Genomic DNA, 25265 nt, shown 5'->3' on the forward strand with positions numbered 1-25265 from the left:
ATTCTGCTGCCAATATTGACTTTATTAGGCCAGAGCTGTGATAATCTACTCTCATTATTGACCTCAGGCCAGAGCTGTGATATTCTACTGCCAATATTGACATTATTAGGTTAAAGCTGTGATATTCTGTTGCCAATATTGACCTTATTAGGTTAAAGCTGTGATATTCTGCTGCCAATAACGACCTTATTAGGCCAGAGCTGTGATATTATGCTGCCAATATTGACCTTATTAGGTTAAAGCTGTGATATTCTGCTGCCAATAATGATCTTATTAGGTTAAAGCTGTAATATTCTACTGTCAATAATGATCTTATTATGCCAGAGCTGTGATATTGAGCTGCCAATATTGACTATGGGACAGAACCTCTTAAAGAATGTGTCAGGACCTGTTTGGTCAGAAAACGTATTGTAAGAAACATGGTTATGTTTGACAAAATTGAAAGAGGAGAAATACATTAGAAAATACATTATTAACGAATTGTTGAAAGTTGTTGTTGTTGGTGGTGATTTCTGACAGACCCCAATCAACAGAGATTAAAGGTCTCTCTCCTGACCTAATCTCTAGTTTGTAGTATTGGATTGAGCTCTAGCTGCCTCCTAATCTACAGCCTGCATAAACCCCAGATTAGCTACGAACACCTAAAGTAGGCTCATTAGAATTACTGCAAACTGAACTATTGATCAATTTCAACAATAAATAATTTTCATCAAAGGAAAGTCTCCTGGCTGGGTCATTCTCAACCTCTGTTCACTATTGTAAATACTTTTCAGAGAATCATCCATGCAAATGTATTTCATGATAATCCCAGACTTTCACTGATATTCATTAGAACTAGAAACTCATCAGAGAAAGTTCAGTCGTAGTGACACCAAAGGTTATCCCACAGCAACTCCCTACATAAAGAAAACAATGACTTGTGGAATTTCTCAATGCTAAAACAAATATCCAGCACTCACTCTAAACACTTGCATGAACATTTACGTTTTATCAGCATGCAGTCCAAGGTGTACACAGGTATACAAAGTAAACCCACACCTCCTTTCTGGGCGTTTAGAGCGGGCTACTCACCAATAAGCCTATTTATCAAGCTTTAGCATGCTGGGATCACAGTACATTCACTTCCCCTGTGCAGTATACTCAATTCCTCGATTATCAACACAACCCTTTGAGATAATATCTAAGCAATAGACCTCTCCTTACCTGCGTGATTAGAGGTGTTTCTGCATGCCTGAGGGGTATATCCAGAGCGTTGTGTGACCAGAGGAGTTTTGCTGGGATTTGGATACCAGTTGCTTGGGCTAACGGGATTAGCCTGCAGCCTCCTGAAGGACAGCGCATGATGGACTGTTGGCCATCTCAGATTAGCAGAGAGAAAGAACACAGGCTGGGTGGAAATCAACCCTGCAACCTACGTTGTGAACCCTCAACCCTGCCACACCAAGCAAACAACTACAAACAGGGTGATTTGAGTGAAAGCGGATGGGAGCCTCCCGGTTAGCAAAGATAGCGTTTATTTGTCACATACTGTATACATTCTATCGACAATGGCAATTCCTCTGCAAGATCCCCATAGACTGTATCAACAGTCAGCGGTGGAAAGTAAAGTAAGTATTTTCACACAAATTCTGTACTTATGTACAGGGGTGTAATGTACTTGAGTAAATGTACTTTGTTACAATACTTAAGTACTGTTTTGGGGGATTTGTACTTTACTCAAGTATTATTAGGTTTGTACTTGTACTTTTAGTCAATTACATTTCAGGGGGGGGGGAAACATACCTTTTACTCCTTACATTTAAAATGCAGACCTACAAAGTACAAAGTACAAATCTCGCCGGTCCAACCATTTTAATTAGTATATTTGTTTCTCTGGCCGAACTAAGGTTAATGTTATTAATTTATTAATCCTGCGGCCGCACTTTATTTAAAAACAGCCAATCAGGGAGCTCCAGTAGCTCACCGCGTATCTCGGCGCTATTTCGGCGTCGGGGACAACCGTGCGCGTCACGGATCTGGGGTACACGAGTTCGACTCCCGGACTCGCCGTATTTTGAATGGGATCTATATCCCATTCAACCTGTTTCTGTCGGTCATGCTTGACCAGAAAAAGCGATAAACGCTAAAAAGAACCAGCTGTCTGGTCAAAAAAAAAAAATAAAAAAAAAACAGCCAATCAAATCCCCATCAATGGAAAATTAACCCGCCCATACCCATGCTGATTGGACCTTGTGTGAGTGTATGCTTGTTTCATTCATGTGTAGTTAAAATGAAAACTTGGCCAACAATGGAATGAATTTGAGACCCCTGGTCTATCCCTTGCGATAAAAAAAAGTTTAAACTTTTACTTTTTAGTACTTAGGTACATTTCAAAGTAGAAACTTTTTTACTTTTACTCAAGTGTGTTTTTAGCCAGATACTCTGACTTTTAAAAGTAAAGTAAGTAAGTATTTTCACTCAAATTCTGTACTTATGTACAATTTCGAGGTACTTTAGGGAACTTCATACTCTTACTGCACAAAATTTCAAAGGTAATATTGTACTTTTTACTCCTTACTTACTAGTTATTTTGAAGAAAAACATATTGCATAGAAAACCTGGCAAAATTTGAAGTCTGCCAACTTCAAGAGGACCAACATTGACCAACCTTATTAGGACCGACCTTATTAGCTGCCAATATTGACCTTATTAGGCCAGAGCTGTGACCACATACCACTTTAACATAACCTTTAGGCATTGGAATACACAAACATCATGTTTGCATACTTTTACTTTTCATACTTAAGTACATTCCATATCAAATACTTATGTACTTTTACATAATTATTATAGCACCTTTACAGAAACTGCAGCTCAAAGTGCTTCACAACAGAAAAAAGACAGGCATAAAATGAGCAAACATATAAAATCACAGTTTTTCACATTAGGATCTAACATCCCAACAGGCCACCTTGTTTATGGTTTGATTCAGTTTTAAATAGACAATAATAAAAAGAGTAAGATAGAATAGACAGAGTAAAATACTGCACATAAAGTGCAGACATATAAAATCACGTTTTTTTTTACAGTGCAATAAAATAGTTCTGGATTAAGTAAGTAAAAATTTTAGTACTTTTTGAATGGAGTACTATTGAATGGAGTACTATTGAATGGAGTACTATTTTATCTGGGTATTTCTGCTTGGGTTCTATAATATTCTCCCTGGCAGGTGGGCACATCCCTGTAACAACAAGCATGTGGACAGTGTGACTACAATGCTTACATCTGTAAATAGGTATCATCCTGAATATCACCTCTGCGCCCTGTGGGACCTACAGTGCATTACCTTGGAAGCTGCTGGCTTACTGGCAGGGCTGTAGTCAAGACCACCTTTATCTAGTCCTGTCACACTCTGTCACTGCCTGTCTACTCACTCTCTCTCGCTCTCTCTCTCTCTCTCTCTCATTATCACAGGCATGGAATGGAGTTCAGGTTGTGCTGGAGCCATAGGATTGACGTCTGTGTGCCGATTGCGTCACCTATATAGCCCCGCCTCAGATATCAGTCAGTCATAGCATTTTGTGCTCGTTATTGATTATTCCGTTGTTCATGTATCCCGTGTCACTGTCACGGTTTGACGTATTGAACCCAATATGCAGATAATGAGACTCGGCAGACAGATCTTGTTCAAACCCAGTTTTGGGTATATTTAATAAATATAGAATGGTCCAGTATTCAGGCAGGAGTCGATACACGGAGGGAACACTCGTACAGTCCAGGGGCGTGCGCGGGACAGGAGAGTCAGACAGGCAGGGGTTGATACACGGGAACAGAGTAGTCAGCCAGACAGGGGTCAAAGCGGGTACAGGGTAGTCAGCCAGGCAGGGGTCAAGACGGGTGCAGGTCCTCATACGTTCCGGGAAAGGCAAGAAGAGTTTGTCAGGCAGGCAGGGGTTAGAGCACGTCTTTGTCGGGAGCCAGAGAACAGGATGAAGAGCCAGGTAGGACTGCGGGGAAGGATGAGAACAAGGATTAGACATGGTCGAAGCACAATGGACTAGAGAACAATACGAGCGAGAGCAGAATAACACGACTAACTGGGAAATACGAAGTTACGATCTGGCAGCCTCATGACATCTGGGGCGGGGTTATATTACTGACGTAATTGGCCCACAGACGTCAATCAGCTGCTCCGCTGACAGCATCACACCTGCATTCTGCACCTGACTTAACGAGAGAGAGAGAGAGAGAGAGAGAGAGAGAGAGAGAGAGAGAGAGAGAGAGAGAGAGAGAGAGAGAGCGCCAGGTAGGGACTGTGACAGTCTAACCCTGTGTTGTCCTCCTTTCCCTCAGTCCGCTACCTGGCTCTTCATCCTGTTCTTGTGCTCTTGGATTCCGTGTATGACCTCCGCCTGCCTGACCATTCTCCTTGCTTATTCCCCGGACTGTATGAGTATCTGTTCCTGTGTATGACCCCTCGCTTGTTGGATTACCCTGCCCCTTGCTTACTCCCCGAACTGCCTGAGTACCCATTACGTTCTATGACCCATGCCTGTTTGACTACCCTGCCCCCCACACACGCCCCGGACCTTATGAGAACCCCCTCCGTGTATATTCGATACCTGCCCAGATACCAGACGACTCTTTATAATAAACACACCCGCTTTTGAGTTTTACAAAGACCTGTCTGCTTTTCTGTGTTCTGCATATAGGGTTCAATACGCTCAGTCGTCCAAGTCAAGTCAATGACCAGGTGAAATCCACAGACATATATTCTCTTCTTTAAAAAGATTCATGCACAGTGTTCTATTGGCCAAAATGTAGACACACTATGATATTGTCGGGTTGCCAGGTACCCAGGTGGGGTATCTCCTGGGCCTTTCTGTGTAGAGTTTGCATGTTCTCCCTGTGCTCGGGTTTCCCTGCCAAAAAGACATAAACACAATGGAAAAACATGCAGAACAGGTCGCGTCCCTGACAACGACGGACAGGAGCACTTGGATTGGTCCCCGGGCGCGGCCCACACCGCAGCCCATGTCTGCTCCCGGCTGCCCTTGGGCGGAAGGACGAGATGGGTCAAGCGCAGAAAGACATTTCATCAGTGACCCAATACATGTGTGTATGTTCCTGTGTGTCGCCCATCTTACATGTGTGTGTTGCTGCATGACAAATAAAGACTTCTTCTTCATCTTACATGTGTGTGTTGCTGCAGGACAAATAAAGACTTCTTCTTCATCTTACATGCGTGTGTTGCTGCATGACAAATAAAGACTTCTTCTTCATCTTACATGTGTGTGTTGCTGCATGACAAATAAAGACTTCTTCTTCATCTTACATGTGTGTGTTTCTGCATGACAAATAAAGACTTCTTCTTCATCTTACATGTGTGTGTTGCTGCATGACAAATAAAGACTTCTTCATCTTACATGTGTGTGTTTCTGCATGACAAATAAATACTTCTTCTTCATCTTACATGTGTGTGTTTCTGCATGACAAATAAAGACTTCTTCATCTTACATGTGTGTGTTGCTGCATGACAAATAAAGACTTCTTCTTCATCTTACATGTGTGTGTTGCTGCATGACAAATAAAGACTTCTTCTTCATCTTACATGTGTGTGTTGCTGCATGACAAATAAAGACTTCTTCTTCATCTTACATGTGTGTGTTGCTGCATGACAAATAAAGACTTCTTCTTCATCTTACATGTGTGTTGCTGCATGACAAATAAAGACTTCTTCTTCATCTTACATGTGTGTGTTTCTGCATGACAAATAAAGACTTCTTCTTCATCTTACATGTGTGTGTTTCTGCATGACAAATAAAGACTTCTTCTTCATCTTACATGCGTGTGTTTCTGCATGACAAATAAAGACTTCTTCATCTTACATGTGTGTTTCTGCATGACAAATAAAGACTTCTTCTTCATCTTACATGTGTGTTTCTGCATGACAAATAAAGACTTCTTCTTCATCTTACATGCGTGTGTTTCTGCATGACACATAAAGACTTCATCTTACATGCGTGTGTTGCTGCTTGACAAATAAAGACTAGTGGTGGGACTCAATTAAAAGTTTTAATCTAATTCATTTGAGACTTTATAGTTAATTCATCTAAATTAATCATATTTTAATCGCATATCAATATTTGATGCGAAAAGCAAAATGTTTCAATTCAAATCGATTTTGGTATACGAGTGAATCAATGAATATACATAATATATATGTTTAAGCAGCCAAATCCTGTATTTGCTACTACACAGACCAACAGATCAATGCAATTTTTAACAAAGTGCAGCAATTTTAGGAATACATTTACATTTAGCTGACGCTTTTATCCAAAGCGACTTACAAGTTCTGTACGACAAGTCATCAGGAAGGTACAACTCTATCAGCTGAGTAACAATGTTCATCAAAGTGTTGAGCGCTACAGTGTAGGTTAGTTTATTAGGACGAGTGCATGACAGTAAGGTTAGTTAGGGCTAGATAATTTTTTTGAAATGTATTATTATACTTTTTTTAATTTCAGATAATGGTTGAAGAAGTGCATCTTTAGTCGACAGCGAAAGATTGGACGTGTTTCGGCTGTCCTAACTGGGGTGGGTAGTTCATTCCACCATTGTGGGGCAAGGACTGAGAATAGGCGGCTTCTCTTTGATGACCCTCCCGGAGCTTGGATAGGAGTGGGTCTGAGGCGGCCAGAAGATGCAGCGCGTAGGGGTCTTGAGGGTGTGTAGTTAGAGACCATTGACCGGAGGTAGGCGGGAGCGGTTCCCTTTGCCGCATGGTATGCCAGGTCGAGGGCCTTGAAGCGGATTCGTGCAGCAATGGGGAGCAAGTGCAGGTCCCTAAGAAGTGGGGTGACATGGGCCAACAAACTCGGAATAATATATAGCGCAAAGGACCTTTTGTAAACTCAAGCACCTTCGAGGTCAAATTAAAACGCAGTACTTTCAAGTACAATCCTGAACAGTTGACAATTGAAAAAAAAATAACTCTTGATTGATCTCAATTTCTCTTATTTTTTCAGTATTCTGTATGAAAAAACCTGACTAAGAAAAAAAGTTATTTGCGATTTATTATACTTTATACTTATAGCACATGCACGAGTTTGGTCTCCTTTGAAAGGTAACATTCTTAAAGACTTATTCTATTCTCCTTGGCAACAACTAAGAGTGCATTATGGGATTTCTGCATTAAATAAGTTGTTTCCCTCCCAGTTGGAATGAAACGAATGTTGTGCATCTTTTGAAAATTCTTAAATGAAGGCAAAGGACAAAAAGAGACCAAGACGAGTCAAAGCCAAAATAGACAAAAGAACAGAAACAGAGACGAGTCCAAGACAACAGAAAGGTCTTCAGCACTACACCTGTCCATCCCGTAACTTTTGTCATGTCAACCTTTCACACCTTCTTTTATGTACTGTCGTATGAAGCAGGGGTAGGAAACCACATAGCTCTTTCTCAGATACGACACGCTCACCAATTTTAAAAGGTCACGGAAGATATTGAGTAAAACCCCCTTGAAGGGCGGCCGGGTAGCGCAGCGGACTAAGCGTCTGCCTACCACTGCAGACAGTGGGATCGAATCCAGCTGCCGCGGTACCTCCGGCTTGGTCGGTCGTCCACACTGACACAATTGGCAGTGTCAGCGGGTGGGAAGTCGGTGGGGTGGGTCCTGGTCGTTGTAAACAGCGACTCCTACAGGTCGGTCGGGCGCCTGCTCAGCAAGGAAGGGAGCTGGATGAGGTAGTGTGACCTCCCACGCGTTACACTCACCCAATGAGAGTCCGCGCTGTCAGGTGAAAAGATGCGACTGGCTGCCTCCACATGTATCGGAGGAGACATGTGATAGGCTTCTATGCTCCCTAGACCGGCAAGTGGGGGGCAACTTTGCAAAATTTTATATAATATTCATTAGCAATGTATTGTAACCGTCTGTAGTGTGGTAGTGAAAGGGTTAACCCTTTGTCACGTGTCAGTGAAAGGGTTAACCCTTTGGTAGTGTGGTAGTGAAAGGGTTAACCTTGTAAAAACAGACTGGAGACAAGTAACCTGCTTGTACTGTAGCCTAGATACCCTTCCTGCCTTATTCACAGCCGCCATTCCATCCTCATTACAGCCGCCACCCAACCAGCTGACGCGGCCAATCATGGTCTATATAAGCTTATCCTTTCACTAACGGACAGGTGCCATGCTGGTAGTGGGCAGTCAAAGAGAATTAGTCGATCTGAGAATCATTGATCCCTCTATCTCTGTTGTGTCACGTCAAGAGACGATTAAAGTTGACCAACGGGAGGATGAGAGAGAGGAGTAACGTGAGGAGGAGCAGGGACTGACAGGGGGAGAGAGTGATGGAGAGAGAGAGGGGGAGAGAGAGAGGCCGGGAGGGGGGAGAGAGAGAGAGGGGGAGAGAGAGAATATAGGAGAGAGGAGAGGAGGAAGAGATTGGGTGGGCAGGGGAAGAAAAGGGAGGGAGGGGTAAGAAAGAATGAGAGAATAGGGGGGAGGAGAAGAAGGAATGGATGGGAGTACAAGGAGAAAGTGATTGGAAGAATGTGATTAGCATGTCTCTTATGTCATGTCTGTTTTGTCATGTCTGCTATGCCATGCCATTAATTGTATACAATTCATGAAAGGGACAGGGCGCATAGACTTGCTGACTGTTTCTGTGCATGTGAGAATTAGTGTGCATGTCTGCGTTTATGTGTGTGTGGAGAAGGAGGGGGGCATAAAGAAAAGGTAAATTAAATTAAATGAAACAGAAAGAGCAAAAGAGAAACAAGGAGACTGCTGAGGGGGACACCAAGGAGCCAATAATCAATACTCTCACTCCTCTACTGTAAAAGGAGATGTGACTAATAAACCTGAAACTTGGGTGATAAAGTCATGTAGCTCAAAGGGTGCTTCGGATAAAAGTGCCCACCCAAATGGCAGTATGTAAGATAGAACAACAACAGGCAGGAAATAGCAGATCTACATGTTGAAACACACAAGCCATACATAGACACACGAGCCAGCCAGTCAACCAATCAGACACACAAGTCAGACATAGACATAATCATACTGCCAGTCTGCCAGTCAGAGGAACAGTTAAATAATAAAACAGCCATACAACTGCCAGTCAACCAGTCAGTCAGACAGTAACTCAACCAGGTGGATAAGCAATTAGGAAGTCAGAGAATTACATAGACAGCTCGAAAAGGTAGACTGATTATCAGTCAACCAACCAACCAACGAATCAGCAGGTCAAACAGTTCAAACTGCGAGACAGTTCACGCCCACCCATGGGGGGGTGGGCTGTTGCTCTGTCTGGGAGTGGGATCCGCAAAACCCTTTGTGGAAGAACAGGAAGCCCTGAGCAGATCCCATTATCAGCTCAGGTGGGGATAAGCTGGTAGGATGGGCCGATGACACCACAGCTCATCAGCTGAAATATGGCACCACTATAATGCCCTGCATCCTCATTGGACAATTGACAAAGCATCTTTAGGGTACAGGTTGGAGAAAGGTGTGCATGTGTGTGTGTGGGGGGGGGGGTCACGTCATCAGGCTGGAAAGAGTATGTATAAGTGAGGGAGTGAAAAAGAATGGAAGAGGGAGATGGAAGTGGAAGAGAGAATGAGAGGCAGGTATGGAATGGAGAAAATTAGAAAGAGAGGTGACAGATAAACAGCAGTGGGAGAGGGGGAGAGAGAGAGAGAGAGAGAGAGAGAGGGGGGGGGAGGGAGTAAAAGAAAGCAAGGGCAGAGGTAAAGCCGTGATGGATGATCTGTGATGGCAGCTAATCCTGATTACCTCTGGCGTCAATAAGACACAGGAGGGGATGCACTCACTCACACTTGCACACGGGCAGGAACACACAGACTGTGTGCATGCGTACCACAATTAACAGGTACATTAAAGGGACAATGTGTAATTGTGGCACCCACTGGTCTCAAGTGGTACTGTCTCTAGTGTACTCAGGTGTTATACATGTATGTGTGCTTTTCAAGTGGTAGCACTCAAATCTGACTTCAAACCTCACGAGAAGAGGAGAAAGGCGTATTATTTTCAGCTGCTTATTTAGTAAGGACATGTGTAGCAGTTATAGGTACACACTGGGACTCCTGTCTGTTCATATTATACATCTGTAAAAGGAATTGTTGACTTCATCCTTTCAACCCCTATTGTGACACATTATGCCACTTGTGTCCCCTGCTCCAGGAACCCTGTGTCAAAACAACCCATGACCTCCTCTGTTGCCAAACAATATAATAAGTACTCTATGTTTACTAGTGTCCTGCCTGCTGTTCTCTCAGGCTGCTGTTAAGTTCAAGTTTCAAGTTTGTTTATTAGTTGTCACAATAAAATACATGTACTTTACGGTGAAATGCTTGGTTCTGTATGAGCCCCTGAGAGTGTGCTTCATAACGTTAGTGTGCGTTAATGGCTACCAGCTCATGTTGACTGTTAACTACCACCACACTTTATGTTGTTATGCACATATGCAGACTTTCTGCAGAGTGAATACTTTCTCGTGGTCAGAGTGGCTGTGTATTTATTTTCCATTGTTGCGGAAGAAAATACTCATCCAAAGAAACGATGGCCTCTGGAGCCGGTCACACCAGACCATTTCCGGCTGTATAGCAGCGGAAGCGAGTGGTTCGTTGAAGTGCTGGTGTCTCGGTTTGTTCTGTACACACTCCAGACCTTAATGAATAGAATAATTACACATTGTCGCTTTAACATTAAAGTACAGTGCATTATTTAGGCAGGTATATTAACATACTGTACAGACATTAACATACTGCAAGAATGCACACACACATACATAGCCTACTTTATAAATGCCTGTTATCATATTTGTGAGGACATTCATAATATAATATAAACATAATATCCCCTAACAATAACCTTGACCTCTTTTCCTAACTTACTTTTCCAAATACCCATTCCACTTTTACAATTAATATACTCATGTGTGCAAAAACAAGTGTATAATGTATGATTTAGAACTGTGCAGTGAAATATTGTACTGTCTTGTTCATAGGGAGAACATCCAGAGATGGTAAGCAACGGGTTTCATAATGTTAAGTACAATGACGCCCTCTAGTGAGCAAATATGGTATTCATTCAGATTACAAATGATAATATCAGGCCCTACAATGAGCTGGATGAAAATGAATAATACTTGAATGTTGTGTATGTATGTTGTATATGTATACGCCATGCGTCAGTGCATAGAAGCCAGGGATGAGACAACAGAGGGACTTGCTTTGCCTTTACTAATGTCTTTATTGTGAATGTCTTACTCATTCTCTATACAGGAGTGTACAGGCTTTACAGAACATGCCCTGCATGCATCATCATCATCGTCATCTATTACGCTCCTGTCAATCATCAGACAGAGAGCGCAAACATACAAAATGTACAAAACTACAACTGATCAAATAAAAGATTTGAATAATGTTCATGAAAAGCTTCCCTCGCACAATTTGTAGAGAGAAGTAAAAAAAAGAATTCCCTCACGCATTTGATCCAACAATCACAGACAAATACAGACAACGTAACAGATAATATTGGCACATAATACCTGCCACCGATGAGCCGGAACATATATAAAAGTAAAGGCAACCGACCACTGCCGCGAAACATAGGTGTTCTAGCGTGGTTCTAGTGGCTTTTTGTACAGAACGACAAACAGAATGTTCTCCTTAGTCTGTTGCATATTACAACACTACAGCACTTGGGTGTTGTATACAATTTTGTTTTGGCTGGTGTGTGTGTTTTTTTTTTTACAAGCGTGTGTGTGTTGATGACGGAATGTATGTGTGAGTAGATGGAGAGATTCTTGCCAACAATGGGAGGTTGGCCCTGCAGAGAAACACACACACATGCAGTCTCTCTCTCTCTCTTTCTCACACACACACAAAGATAAGATCAAAACACAAGAGAAAAAGGATATACTGTCAGCCATTCACTTGTGGCAAATCTAAACGACTGTAGTTTACACACAGCCACAACAATGTCTTCCTTTCTTCAAGCTAGAGTCCGGAGATATCAGACGATTTATCAAAACTGGGGAAGTGAATCATTGGCTACAGGGGCGAAGAGATAGAGAGAAAATGAGACAGAAAGAGGGAGAGGGGTGGGTGGGATGACAGGCTCCAAGAGGAATTAATCTCCAGCCAACTCTCTCATGATGATAAACAGAAAGGCAAAAAAGAAAAGTAAAGTTTAAGAAGCGGAGAGAGTTTAGCCAATCTAGGTCACGAGGCAAGACGCCAGCGCCGCCCTTCCCCCCTCCATCTTTCCTTTCCCCATCCTCTTTTTTCCAGAGAATCGCTCATGCAAAGGAAATGCTGGCCAACTTCCTAAGCACCCCCCTCCCTCTATCCACCAAGCCCACTTTCTTTCTTTATCTATCTATCCTTTCCATCTTCCTCAATTTGCCCCCTCCCATAACCGCTTGTGGGCCTGCCTCTCCCTCCCTCCTTCCTCTCTTTATCCCCCCCTCTTGCATTTTTCTCCCTCTCTCCCTCCTCTGTGGCTGAAACAACTAAATCAGCAACATGTGTGTGTAATGGAAAGCAGGCCCGCATCCACTCTGCTGTCGCCTACAGGTTTCTCACATGTAAGCCGCTCGCTCCTAACTCCCATAAACATACACATACAGTAACACACACACACACGCACGCACGCATGCACGCACACAGAGACAGAGAGACACACACACATAGACACACACACACACCAGAGACAGAGAGACACAGAGAGTGACAGAGACGGAGAGAGAGACACACACACAGAGACAGAGATATAGAGAGAGAGGGATGAGTGGGGTGAGATAGAGAGGGAGGGATGAGTGGGGAGAGATAGAGAGAGGGATGAGTGGGGAGAGGTAGAGAGGGATGAGTGGGGAGAGATATAGAGGGATGAGTGGGGAAAGATAGAGAGGGGGGAGTGGGGAGAGAGAGAGGGATGAGTGGGGAGAGGTAGAGGGATGAGTGGGGAGAGATATAGAGGGATGAGTGGGGAAAGATAGAGAGAGGGGGGAGTGGGGAGATAGAGAGAGGGATGAGTGGGGAGAGGTAGAGAGGGATGAGTGGGGAGAGATATAGAGGGATGAGTGGGGAAAGATAGAGAGGGGTGAGTGGGGAGAGATAGAGAGGGATGAGAGACTTGCATACTTATTTTGCTTTGATCTTTAATGTGTGCATGATAGACAGAGAGAGAGAGAGAGAGAGAGAGAGAGAGAGAGAGAGAGAGAGAGAGAGAGAGAGAGCATTGCTTACTGCAGCACCTATAACTCCAGTCCAGTTTATTGCCTGTACTCCAGTTGCCCCACAGGCTTTTAAAGAGACACAGCGTCAAGCTTCACTTTATGGTCAGTGTCTGAAACCTCATGCCGTTATCTGGACCTTTTTTCTTTTCTTTTGAAACTGACAGCTAAACGTTATCTTGTTATCTCAGCACGTTTCCTAATCCTGGAACCAGGCCAGATGTTTTAACAACGGTACTGTAAACTGCAGACACGTGTTGACGTTAAAATCAACTAGTCTTTCTCAACTCCAGAGGCCGTTTGTGTTGACGTGACATTTTCCTGGAGAAAACTGATGCTGCGTGGTTGACTGGTGTTTTTACAGATCTCACAAACTATACTGACTCCAACTACATAATGAGAGGCAGAGAGAGAGAGAGGGGGGGGGAGAGAGGGGGGGGAGAGAGGCAGAGTGAGAGAGAGGGGGGGAGAGAAAGAAAGGGGGGGGGAGAAAGAGAGGCAGAGTGAGAGAGAGGGGGGAGAGAGTCAGAGAGAGGGTCAGAGGGGGGGGGGGAGTCAGAGAGAGAGGGTCAGAGGGGGGGGGGGGAGTCAGAGAGAGAGGGTCAGAGGGGGGGGGGGGGAGTCAGAGAGAGAGGGTCAGAGGGGGGGGGGGGAGTCAGAGAGAGAGGGTCAGAGGGGGGGGGGGGGAGTCAGAGAGAGAGGGTCAGAGGGGGGGGGGGGGGGGGGGGAGAGGGTCAGAAGAGGGGGGAGAGGGAGAGACAGAGAGAGAGTCAGAGAGAGAGGGTCAGAGGTGGGGGAGAGGGAGAGACAGACAGACTGAGCAAGAGGGGGAATGGTACACCCCCACTGAGCTGAAATTATGGGATACATACCCTTGTTAACTTGAGATTCAGGGGTAAATTGCAGAATGATTTGGGGGCAGGGGGACTACTCACACTACCTCCCAAAATACAAGTTCTATCAACATAAACAAAAAGGAATTGTTCGTCTTTAGTTTTATTCCTTCCTTCCTTCCTTCCTTCTTTCCTTCCTCCATCCCTCTCTAACTACCTCTCCATTTTCTTTCATTAGATATGAACAAATCTGCTCTCTCCCTATTCATGGCAGCCCAGGCGCCGTCTGAACTGTTATTAGTGGATACAGCGCCGTCTGAACTGTTATTAGTGGACAGCGCAGTCTGAACTGTTATTAGTGGATAGCACCGTCTGAACTGTTATTAGTGGATAGCGCCGTCTGAACTGTTATTAGTGGATAGCACCGTCTGAACTGTTATTAGTGGATAGCACCGTCTGAACTGTTATTAGTGGACAGCGCCATCTGAACTGTTATTAGTGGATAGCACCGTCTGAACTGTTATTAGTGGATAGCGCCGTCTGAACTGTTATTAGTGGACAGCGCCGTCTGAACTGTTATTAGTGGATAGCATCGTCTGAACTGTTATTAGTGGATAGCGCCGTCTGAACTGTTATTAGTGGATAGCGCCGTCTGAACTGTTATTAGTGGATAGCGCCGTCTGAACTGTTATTAGTGGATAGCACCGTCTGAACTGTTATTAGTGGATAGCACCGTCTGAACTGTTATTAGTGGATAGCGCCGTCTGAACTGTTATTAGTGGATAGCACCGTCTGAACTGTTATTGCTGTAAGAGTGGGTGTGAGTACACTGGTCTGGTGCCTGTGTGCAAGCTAAACTGTATGTGCCTTTGTTTGGGTAATGTGTGTACGTGTGTGTGTGCGTGCGTGTATGGTCATTGTGTATGCATAGATAACTCGTATTAATGTATGTTATTCAAGTCTCTTACATCATGTGACATGATGAGTGTGTGTGGGTGTCAGCATGTTACATCATGTGGTGTGTGTGTGCGCGCGCATACATTTGTGTATGCATATGTGTGTGTGTGTCAAAGAGAGAGGTAGGGAGAGAGAGCAAGAGAGAGACACAGGAGGAGTCGAGCAGGGGGTGGTGGTCTAGATAGAACACACACAGCTGTCTAACATTCCTGTGCCGGTTGGAAGACTGGATTCCCCACTGGTGTACGTGTGTTTATATGGACATTCACAGATAGCTCTGCACACGCACACACACACACACACACACACACACACACACACACACACACACACACACCAAAACAATGGCAACAATGAACAACAATAACAACTATACCAAAGAAAAGTGCAGATTTTGTCTGTTTTAAAGACCGAAAAAGTCAAAATTGGTTGAAGCACCATAGTCAAAATACAGGGGAATGTATGTGTGTGTGTGTGTGTGCGTGTGCGTGTGTGTGTGTGAGTACAAAATGTAAGTACCATATAAGGGCATCTGTAGTTTTGTCCTTATGTGCACTTACAGTATGTGCATTATTGACTGTGTCCATATTTATTAAAAAAAATCACAAAAAAGGCCATCTCGCCCACCATATTGCCATCACACCATAGAATTAAGATGGATAGAATGGGCTCCTCCTAGTTTATCATGGTACTCTCATGCACGGTCCTCACTTTTTGGCAAAGCTGCAGGGTAAAAAAATCGCTATATCTTCAAAAATCAAAGATCAAAAAGAAAACGATCTTTATTTCACGTTAAGGTTAGCCGTGAGGTTTCCAGTAAGGGTTAGGTTTATACACAACATTTAGGTGAAAATTACGACGAGTCTCGCCTTTGCAGCTCGGCTGACAAGCGACGGCCACTGTACACAGAACACAGAATGTTGGTAACGTCGTCGCGACCACTGTTTCACGTGTGGACGATGCATGAGTCTCCGGAAGTAGGAACCACAGAACTGCCACTGGAGAGGTTGGCAAAATGATTGCCGTGGCCACACCTCAAGAGTCTCATGCACCGCACCGACACATCCTAAAATCTCAACCGTCTCGGCTGATACCGGACCGATTGACCACTTCTGATTCAGTCATTTGTGTGCCGTGATACCAAAAAGGTCAAAAGGACAATTCAAGATGTTGTCGATTTGAAAAAAAAAAAGAAAAAAAAGGAAAGCCCATTCTATCAGGTCTAATTCTGCGCGTCACACCCAGTCCTGCAGAGAGCGCTTGCAGTGCACCAGAGCCCTCGGAGTCTCCTTCTTCTGCAGAGTCCTCAAGATGGCGTAGATGAGGACCAGGATGCACAGGATGAGCACCAGCGGGACGGTCACCATGATCAGGGTCATGACCTTGGACTCGTTATCGGCCACCTGGACCACGACGTTCACATCCCTGTCTTTCCCGCGGTCCTCTCCGTCGTCGTACGTGTCATCTGGGTTATAGTCCGCGTTGGAGTCTCTACCGGAGTCTCTGTCCGGCTCTTTGTGCCTGTCGTCGTCTCCGACCGATGGGACGATTGGTTTGTCCGCCGTGGGCTCCGTTCCGTCTGCGTCCACGTCTGTGTCTCTGTCTGGCTCGGGGTCAGGGGCTCCCGCGCAGCCCATGAAGTCCTTGAGGATGGAGCGCGGGTAGCCCTTGTCTGCCTTCATCTTGTGGTTGTCGAACCTCCAGTAGTTGGAGCCCTTGTAGAAGTAGGTGTGTGCTGGGAGATGAGAGAGAGGACAGTTTTTATAATATAATAATAATAATAATAATAATAATAATAATAATAATAATAATAATAATAATAATAATAATAATAATAATAATAATAATAATTAATAATAATAATAATAATAATAATAATAATAATAATAATAATAATAATAATAAACTTTATTTGTATAGCACCTTTCGTACAAGAATTGCAGCTCAAAGTGCTTCACAGCAGTAAAAAGAAAATGACAGGCATACAATGAGCACACAATTGGCAGATTAATAACAATGCATAAAGTGCAGACATAAAATAAGTATAAAACGAGCATGAAATAGATAGCAGCAAAATAGACACGGTCAAGGTAAGGCATAGAGCAGGGATCGGCAATAGGCGGCCCGCGGGCCGAAATGGGCCCGCCAGCAATAATTTCTGGCCCGTCAGGTTATTTTGAGAATATGATGTTTATTTTACGCGCAGGAAATATTCACTCGTTGTGACGCCAGAGTGTCTTTTGAAGCTGTATCTATCTATTCATCATATCTATGGCTGTCACTATAGCCAATTGAAATGCTAGAAATGGTCACATGGACTGGGAGAACCAATGGAATTTCACTTTCACTTCCGCGTTTGGGATGCCGGCGAGCGAACGTTTGCAAAAACAAAACAAACGTCTTTGAATAACTTCTTTGCAATGCAACGGGGAAATATGATGAGCCAGAAGAGGAGCCTACAACCTATAAAGCTTATTTTAATAAACAGGTGTCATTCTTAAAATACGGGTTTATCGCAACAGGTAACTCTTGCAATAAGCAACCGGTGACTCTCGCTTGTTGACATGGCAACACGAGCAAGCAACTGTGTTCAAGTTGGGTGGGCATTCAACGCGAGTGGACATTTAACATGTTATTAACATGGATTTTGGAGGACCGAAGCAGAAACAATATCAAGTCCAGGGCAGGGCTGCCTGCATTATGCCGGTGAGTGTTGTGTTTTAATAATAATAATAATACATTCGATGTATAATACACCCGCTGTGGTGCTTAAAATCAAATGCACCCTACTGATCTCGATTTATAATGCGAGCACCTGCATTAAAATCAAATTACTGATCTGTTCATGTGTAATGCACTGTCTGAGAGGCACTTTATAATAGAAAAAAGACAGTGCAAACATGTATATGTCGTTTTTTTTTTTACAGTTAAAAAATGTTCACTTATCATTGGCCTGCCACACAATGGCTTGGGGAAAATTTGGCCCGTGGGCAAATCTAATTGGCGACCCCTGGCATAGAGCATTAAATCACATCGTTTTTCATATTAGGGTCTACATTTACATTTACATTTAGTCATTTAGCTGACGCTTTTATCCAAAGCGACTTACAAGTTCTGTACGACAAGCCATCAGGAAGAGCACAACTCTATCAGCTGAGTAACAATGTTCATCAAAGTGTTGAGTGCTACAGTGTAGGTTAGTTTATTAGGACAAGTGCATGACAGTATGGTTAGTTAGGGTTAGATTTTTTTTTTTTTTTTTTTTTAATTCAGATAATGGTTGAAGAAGTGCGTCTTTAGTCGACGGCAAAAGATTGGACGTGTTTCGGCTGTCCTAACTGGGGTGGGTAGTTCATTCCACCATTGTGGGGCAAGGACTGAGAATAGGCGACTTCTCTTTGATGACCCTCCCGGAGCTTGGATAGGAGTAGGTCTGAGGCGGCCAGAAGATGCAGAGCGTAGGGGTCTTGAGGGTGTGTAGTTAGAGACCATTGACCGGAGGTAGGCGGGAGCAGTTCCCTTTGCCGCACGGTATGCTAGGTCGAGGGCCTTGAAGCGGATTCGTGCAGCAATGGGGAGCCAGTGCAGGTCCCTAAGAAGTGGGGTGACATGGGCCGACTTCGGTAGGTTTGAGATCAGGCGGGCCGCTGCGTTCTGAATGAGTTGAAGAGGCTTAGTGGCAGTGGCCGGGAGGCCAGCGAGCAGTGCGTTGCAGTAGTCGAGGCGGGAGATGACTGTTGATTGGACGAGGAGTTGGGTGGCTTCTTTTGTCAGGAAGGGGCGTATCCTTCTGACGTTGCTCAGGAGGAATCGGCAGGTTCTGGTTGTCGCTGCGATGTGAGCAGAGAAGTTCAACTGGTCGTCGAGGACAACACCAAGGTTCTTGGCGGTCGGGGACGCGGTCACAGCTGCATTCTCGACTGTGATGGAAAGGTCGGTCAGGGGGGAGGATTTGGCCGGCAGGTGGAGCAATTCTGTTTTGCTTAGGTTCAGTTTGAGGTGGTTGGTCGTCATCCAGGCGGAGATGTCGGACAGACAGGCCGAGATCCGCTCAGAGACGTGGATATCTGAGGGAGGGAAGGAGAGGAAGAGTTGAGTATCGTCGGCATAACAGTGGTAGGAGAAGCCATGAGACGTGATAATGTTACCCAGTGATTTAGTGTAGAGGGAGAAGAGAAGGGGTCCTAAAACCGAGCCCTGGGGGACACCCGTCCGCAGGGGGCGGGTGGCCGACAGGGTCCCTCTCCATGACACTTGGTAGGAGCGGTCATTGAGGTATGATGACAACCATGTCAGCGCAGAGCCAGCCACTCCCATTCCTGCGAGGGCCGCGAGGAGGATCTGGTGGTTGACTGTGTCGAAGGCTGCAGATAGATCTAGGAGAATCAGGACAGGAGAGGCCTTTCGCTTTTGCTAAGTGAAGTGCCTCTGTGACCGCAATGAGGGCTGTCTCTGTGGAGTGACCAGTCCTGAAGCCTGACTGATTAGGGTCTAGGAGGTCATTCTGTAAGAGATAAGCAGTAAGTTGGTTGGATACAGCACGTTCAAGGGTCTAACATCTTAATAAGTCTCTTTGTTTAAGGTTTGATTATATGGCCATTTTAAAATAGACAGTAATAAAAGAGTAAAATAGAATAGACAGAGTAAAATAGTGCAATAAAATAGTTCTCATCTACAGTGTTGATGTAATGAGTCTAGGCGGCACATAGCCCCTTACGTGACTGCTATCTGCAAGCCCCTGGCTTGCAGATCGCAGTCACGTAAGGGGCTAGGCGGCACAGTGCATAAGAGGTAGTAAGATACAATGTGCATAGAACTGACAGTTGACTGACTAGTTAACAAGACAGTAGATGAGACTAGACTAGACAGGTAAATAGGACTTTTATAATCATATGGCTGTAAAGAGTTTGCTTACATTAGGAACTAGTAAAATATGATTATTTTCGATCTATAAATCAAACTCTTCATGAATGTCTGTGAATAAACCCCACATTTGCATTCAATCACTTTTAGCTGTATCTTAAGATGACCTTCTCGATTGCTTTATACGTTTGTTCAACTTCTCGTGGAGTACAATTTGGAGATCGGCTTTGACATCATCTAAATGTGTGATATTTAGGATTATACAATGCAAGATTCAGAGTATATATATTACCCCTGTTAGATTATCCAAGATGGACAACAAACACCTAGATGTATGCCGGCCTGGCACAGATGTGTGCTGTCGAGGCTCATTACTTCTCATCTGCTTTGGGAACGACCAGCTGTTCAAACATTCTGGTTAGAAGTATAATGTCCCTAATCCCCCTGTATGTCCCATAGCATGTCTGCTGCGCCAAGAACCAGATAATAGCGCTGGGAGTTACTGTTAACTGGCTCTGGACATCGTGTTGTTTATCCACCAAAAGACTAATTATTTTAACCCTTTCACTGCCACACTACCAAATGGTTAACCCTTTCACTGCAACAATACAGGTGTGTTAACCCATTCACTGCCACACTACAGAAGGTTAACCCTTTACTATCACACTACAGAAGGGTTAAACTGGTCGGAGTATGAACCAGCCTGCTTCTCTTGGCTGGAGGATTGCCTGGACTTGCTAAAACATGAAACGGGCAGTTTGCCTATTAAAAGACTTTGATGAGGGCCTGGATGGAAACCGTCCATAGGTTCCATAAGAGATCATGATGCAATTTTAATATTAACTGTTTGTGTACATGAACTGAAAAGTCTCAAAATGGACTGAAAAAAATCCATGAACCACAATAGACACCGTCTATTTCTCTGTTCTCCACAGGACTGCCTGTGCATGGCAAATTGGGATCACTCACTCACTCACTCCCTCCCTCCCTCACTCCCTCCCTCCCTCCCTCCCTCCCTCCCTCCCTCCCTCCCTCCCTCCCTCCCTCCCTCCCTCCCTCCCTCCCTCACTCACTCACTCCCTCCCTCCCTCCCTCCTCTCCCTCACTCACTCACTCACTCACTCACTCACTGACGACCTGGCAGGGACATTTTGTCGGATGCATGCGCACTTTTGCGCAGGTAGCCAGGCCATTGCCAGGCCGTCATTGTAAATTGTGTAAAGAATTCCTTATTGACCTGCCTGGTTAAATAAAGGTTAAATCAAATGTAAACGGTTTTGTGCTTGTTCTTCTTCTAACTCATATATACAAGAATCGTGTAAATCACTGTACAAACAAACAAATACATTTTTAAGCTTTTTTGAAGATTTGAAACTGCAGACTCAGCTCCTTTGTTTTTTTTTATTAACTTGGTGACCTTCACTCTGTCAGTTGTTTTCTGAACCGTCCACTATTAACAAACTCTTCCACAGCAGAGCCAAGTGGAGCCAGACCCCGGACCTGAGTCGATGCCAACGGTAACACATATTTACTACACAAAGTAATATTTATTCAATATGAATCTAGTGGAAAATCCTCTCTGTTGCCCAACAAGATGCAAAACAAATCACAATTTCATTTTCAATTTGAACGTGGAAACCGAATGGTATAAATAACGCATGTGTCCCTGGTCGGCCCTGGTCGGCTCTGTAGTGCAACTAAACCATTAGTTTAGTTTGGGTGGAGATGAGGTCTGGCTGCAGCCCAGTGTCTGCATTAGGAATGTCCTTTCCAGAGAATGGATGGGCCAATCTCCAAAACCAGAGGTCTCTCTCTCTCTCTCTCTCTCTCTCTCTCTCTCTCTCTCTCTCTCGCTCTTTCTCTCTCAATTCAATTCAATTCAATTCAATTCAATTCAATTCAATTCAATTCAATTCAATTCAATTCAAATGGGCTTTATTGACATGGGAAACATACATTTACATTGCCAAAGCCAAACAAAACAAAACAATCAAACAGATAAAACAAAAGAAATCAGTACATTACAGACGGAATTTCTTGTACAGTCTTTATGGTGGTTGCATTCCGCTGGATGTCCTTTTCTTGTCACAGCAGCTCACAAATCTTGCTGCTGTGTTTGCACATTCTTGTATTTCTCCCAGTAGGTATGGGAGTTTTGAGTTATTGTCCATGTTTTCAAAGTCTCTTTGGGTGTTTGCAATTTGTTGGAAGTATATGGGGCAGGTTGTTAAGAAGTGGAGCTCGGTTTCCACCTCATCTTGTGTGCAGTGGGTGCATAGTCTGTCTTCGCTTGGGAGCCAGGTCTGCCTCTCTCTCTCTCTCTCTCTCTCTCTCTCTCTCTCTCTCTCTCTCTCTCTCTCTCTCTCTCTCTCTCTCTCTCTCTCTCTATTCAATTCAATTCAAATGGGCTTTATTGACATGGGAAACATACATTATCTCATTCTCTCCCTCTCTCTCTCACTTCAATTAAAATGGGCTTTATTGACATGGGAAACGTACATTCTCTCATTATCTCCCTATCCCTCCCCCCTCTCTCTCTTACCCCCTCTCTCTTTCACTCACTCTTTGTCTTTCATTTTCATCCCATCTTTATTTATTTTCCCGGCTCTCTGTTTATCTCCCTCTCATTCCCCCTACTCCTTTCATCTCTCTCTGTTCTTGTTGCTCCATTCGTACTCGTCTCCTATTTCACTCCTTCCTCATATGTCCTCTCTTCTCCTCCACCTCACTCTTCTACCATTTCAGTCCTCCCCTCCATCCATCAATCTCTCTCTCATCTCCTTTATCTCAGCTTTCTACGCTTTCATTCCTCCCTCTTCCATCCTTCCATTCATCTCTCTCTCTCCTCTCCTTTACCTCCTTCCATCTCTCTCTCTCATATCCTCTTCCTCCCTCTCTTCCATCTTTCCTCCTCATTCTACTCTGCTAATCCATCGTCCTTCCATGGTGAATCATCAGCCCATGCTTTCAGCTACTATTTAAATATCTATTTTCGCTCCTTCCTCTGTCAGGTTTGCCGTCGTGAAGGGGTCAGCCAGGAAAATTATATATTTTATAGAGTGAAAGGGGTAGATATTGGATATTATTGAAATGCCAATGCCAATGCCTATTTCAGTACTGAATATTATCGCAAACCTTACTTTGTCTTGTAAAAAGCTCATCTCATTATGCCTTAGACACATCAGGCCATTTGCACAGAATCATTTGATTTAGCTACCATTCTGCACCTTTTGATGCCTTGATGTCTATATCAATATACCAACAATTGATACAGTACCAATAGCTATTGTTTATTGATACTCAGCCCTAATTACTAATGTAGAACTGAATCTAGGGCTCTGGAAGTGGGCGTTACATTGCTGCATTGCTACATTGCTACATTGCTACGGACGCCTGTCGCCACTTTGACCAGGATTGCTGATATCAATTTGAGAAATCAGCACTGATAAATCACTAAAACTGCAGAATGTACAAAAACAGAGGGACTGACAGAGGAAAAAGAGGGGCTGTGGTTTCTTCCACGATGGTTGTGCAATTTTCTGTGGCAGATTTTTGTACAACAAGATTTCCAGACCATCGTTTAACCACAGAAATCCACCTGACAACACACAGGCAATGGGATCCCGTAACATTTGCCCCAGAAATTTTATTCCCAAGCCCTATATTGGGTGACAGTGGCTCAGGAGGTAGAGCGGCCGTCTGGTAATCGGAAGGTTTGTATATATATGGGAAAATAATGAGTATATGAAAAAGACCTATGGCTCTGACAGCTCTAAACATCTAAAATACTGCTGTGCTGAAGCACTTTGTTTTTTCTTATGTGTATCTGCCAATTTCATGATTTTATATGTCTATTTTCTGTGTATCAGTGATAATCAAACCGTAAACAAAGAGGTAGGGCTGGGCGATACGGCCTCTAAATGATATTGCGATATTTTTTGGCCATATCACGATACACGATATATATCGCGATATTTTGACATTTCCTCTAAAGCACTTAAAAATGCTTGATTTAACCCTTTGATGCATACAGTCACGCCAATATGATGATTATAATAAGTCCCTGCAAAATATGTTTGCATTATTAAACCATGAATTAAAAAAATTATTAAATGAAAATGTACTAAGAGTAGTCTACTGACACACTAATAAAAAAAATTATTTACATCTAAGACAATTTTATATAAAAACTATTGGGTGCCTAAGACTTTTGCACAGTACTGTGTTTTCTATCCACTTTAGCCAAACACACACACACACACACATATATATATATTATATATATACATATACACTACTGTGAGAAAACAATAATCACACAAAGGGATAATGGCTTATAGTTATAGCAGACTTAATGATTTTAGAATATTTCAGATAATGAAATGAAATGTTTATATCATCAACTATCCAGTTAGTATTTATACTGTAACGTTTGGCTACTTTAAATCATTGAAGAGAGAGAGAGAGAGAGAGAGAGAGAGAGAGAGAGAGAGAGAGAGAGAACACGTTTGCGTTTTGAGCGTATAAGCTGCCGTAGGCGATGATGTCACACTCGAATGTAAACACAGGAAGTTGAACACATGGAGATTGAAACTGGATGCAAGAAACGAATAACCAATAAATATGAAGTTATCTTTAAACCTCTGTTGTTAAGCGTCGTCAATATAACCCACCCCCTTTTCTCACGAATGGAACTAGTGTAGTGGAGTCCGCTTTGAACGCTTCCATGGTTAACAGCTAGGAGCTAACGCTAGAGCTAATGCTAAGAGCTAACGAGAGCTAACGCTAGAGCTAACCCTATTTATGGTTTAACTTAGCAGCTAACGTTAGCCCATTGCTTGCGTCGACAATTATATTGCATGTCATTGAAGGTCCGCGCTGGTCTGTGTAATGAAATTACAATTGCATGTCATTTAAGGTCCGCGCTGGTCTGTCTATAATGTAGCCCCTTTTGTGACTGTGATGTACCGAGTGCAGTCACAAAAGGGGCTATCTATAATGATGAGAGGAACGCTCTGCACTAAAGCAAGTCTCATATCACGTGACAACATGTACTCGATGTTCACGATATAGTAATTTACTACATCTCACGTAGAACATCCGCGATACATAGAGTATACTCGATATATCGCCCAGCCCTACAAAGAGGCCTATTAACACTTTGAGTGCCAGCAGGGGGCACCAGAAATAGTGCTCAAGTGCCAGCGCTGTAGTCAATGGGAGGGCGATCACATTTGCGAACGCGTAAACTATATCTTAAATTATGGCTATGTGTCTAATACGCCCGTCGCTTATCAATGACTTGTTTGCAGTCAACATTGTCGAAACGGATTGTTTTTTAATCGGTTCATTTCCGTTTTACACCATTTTGA

General features: G+C 43.6%; 1 protein-coding gene across 1 annotated transcript in view; it reads right to left on the reverse strand.

Annotated features, from left to right (window-relative positions):
* Positions 1–13967: 13967 nt before the first annotated feature.
* The window catches only part of mmp15a (matrix metallopeptidase 15a), a 162993-nt gene continuing 151695 nt past the window's right edge, over positions 13968–25265 (reverse strand). The window contains exon 10 of the mRNA XM_084334407.1: positions 13968–16765. Within this exon, the coding sequence (XP_084190533.1) occupies positions 16266–16765 (500 nt within the window). The 3' untranslated portion in view covers positions 13968–16265. The remainder of the gene's footprint in view (positions 16766–25265) is intronic.

The sequence above is a fragment of the Notolepis coatsorum genome, assembly GCF_963971535.1.
Source record: "Notolepis coatsorum genome assembly, chromosome: 18".
Taxonomy (NCBI): Eukaryota; Metazoa; Chordata; class Actinopteri; order Aulopiformes; family Paralepididae; genus Notolepis; species Notolepis coatsorum.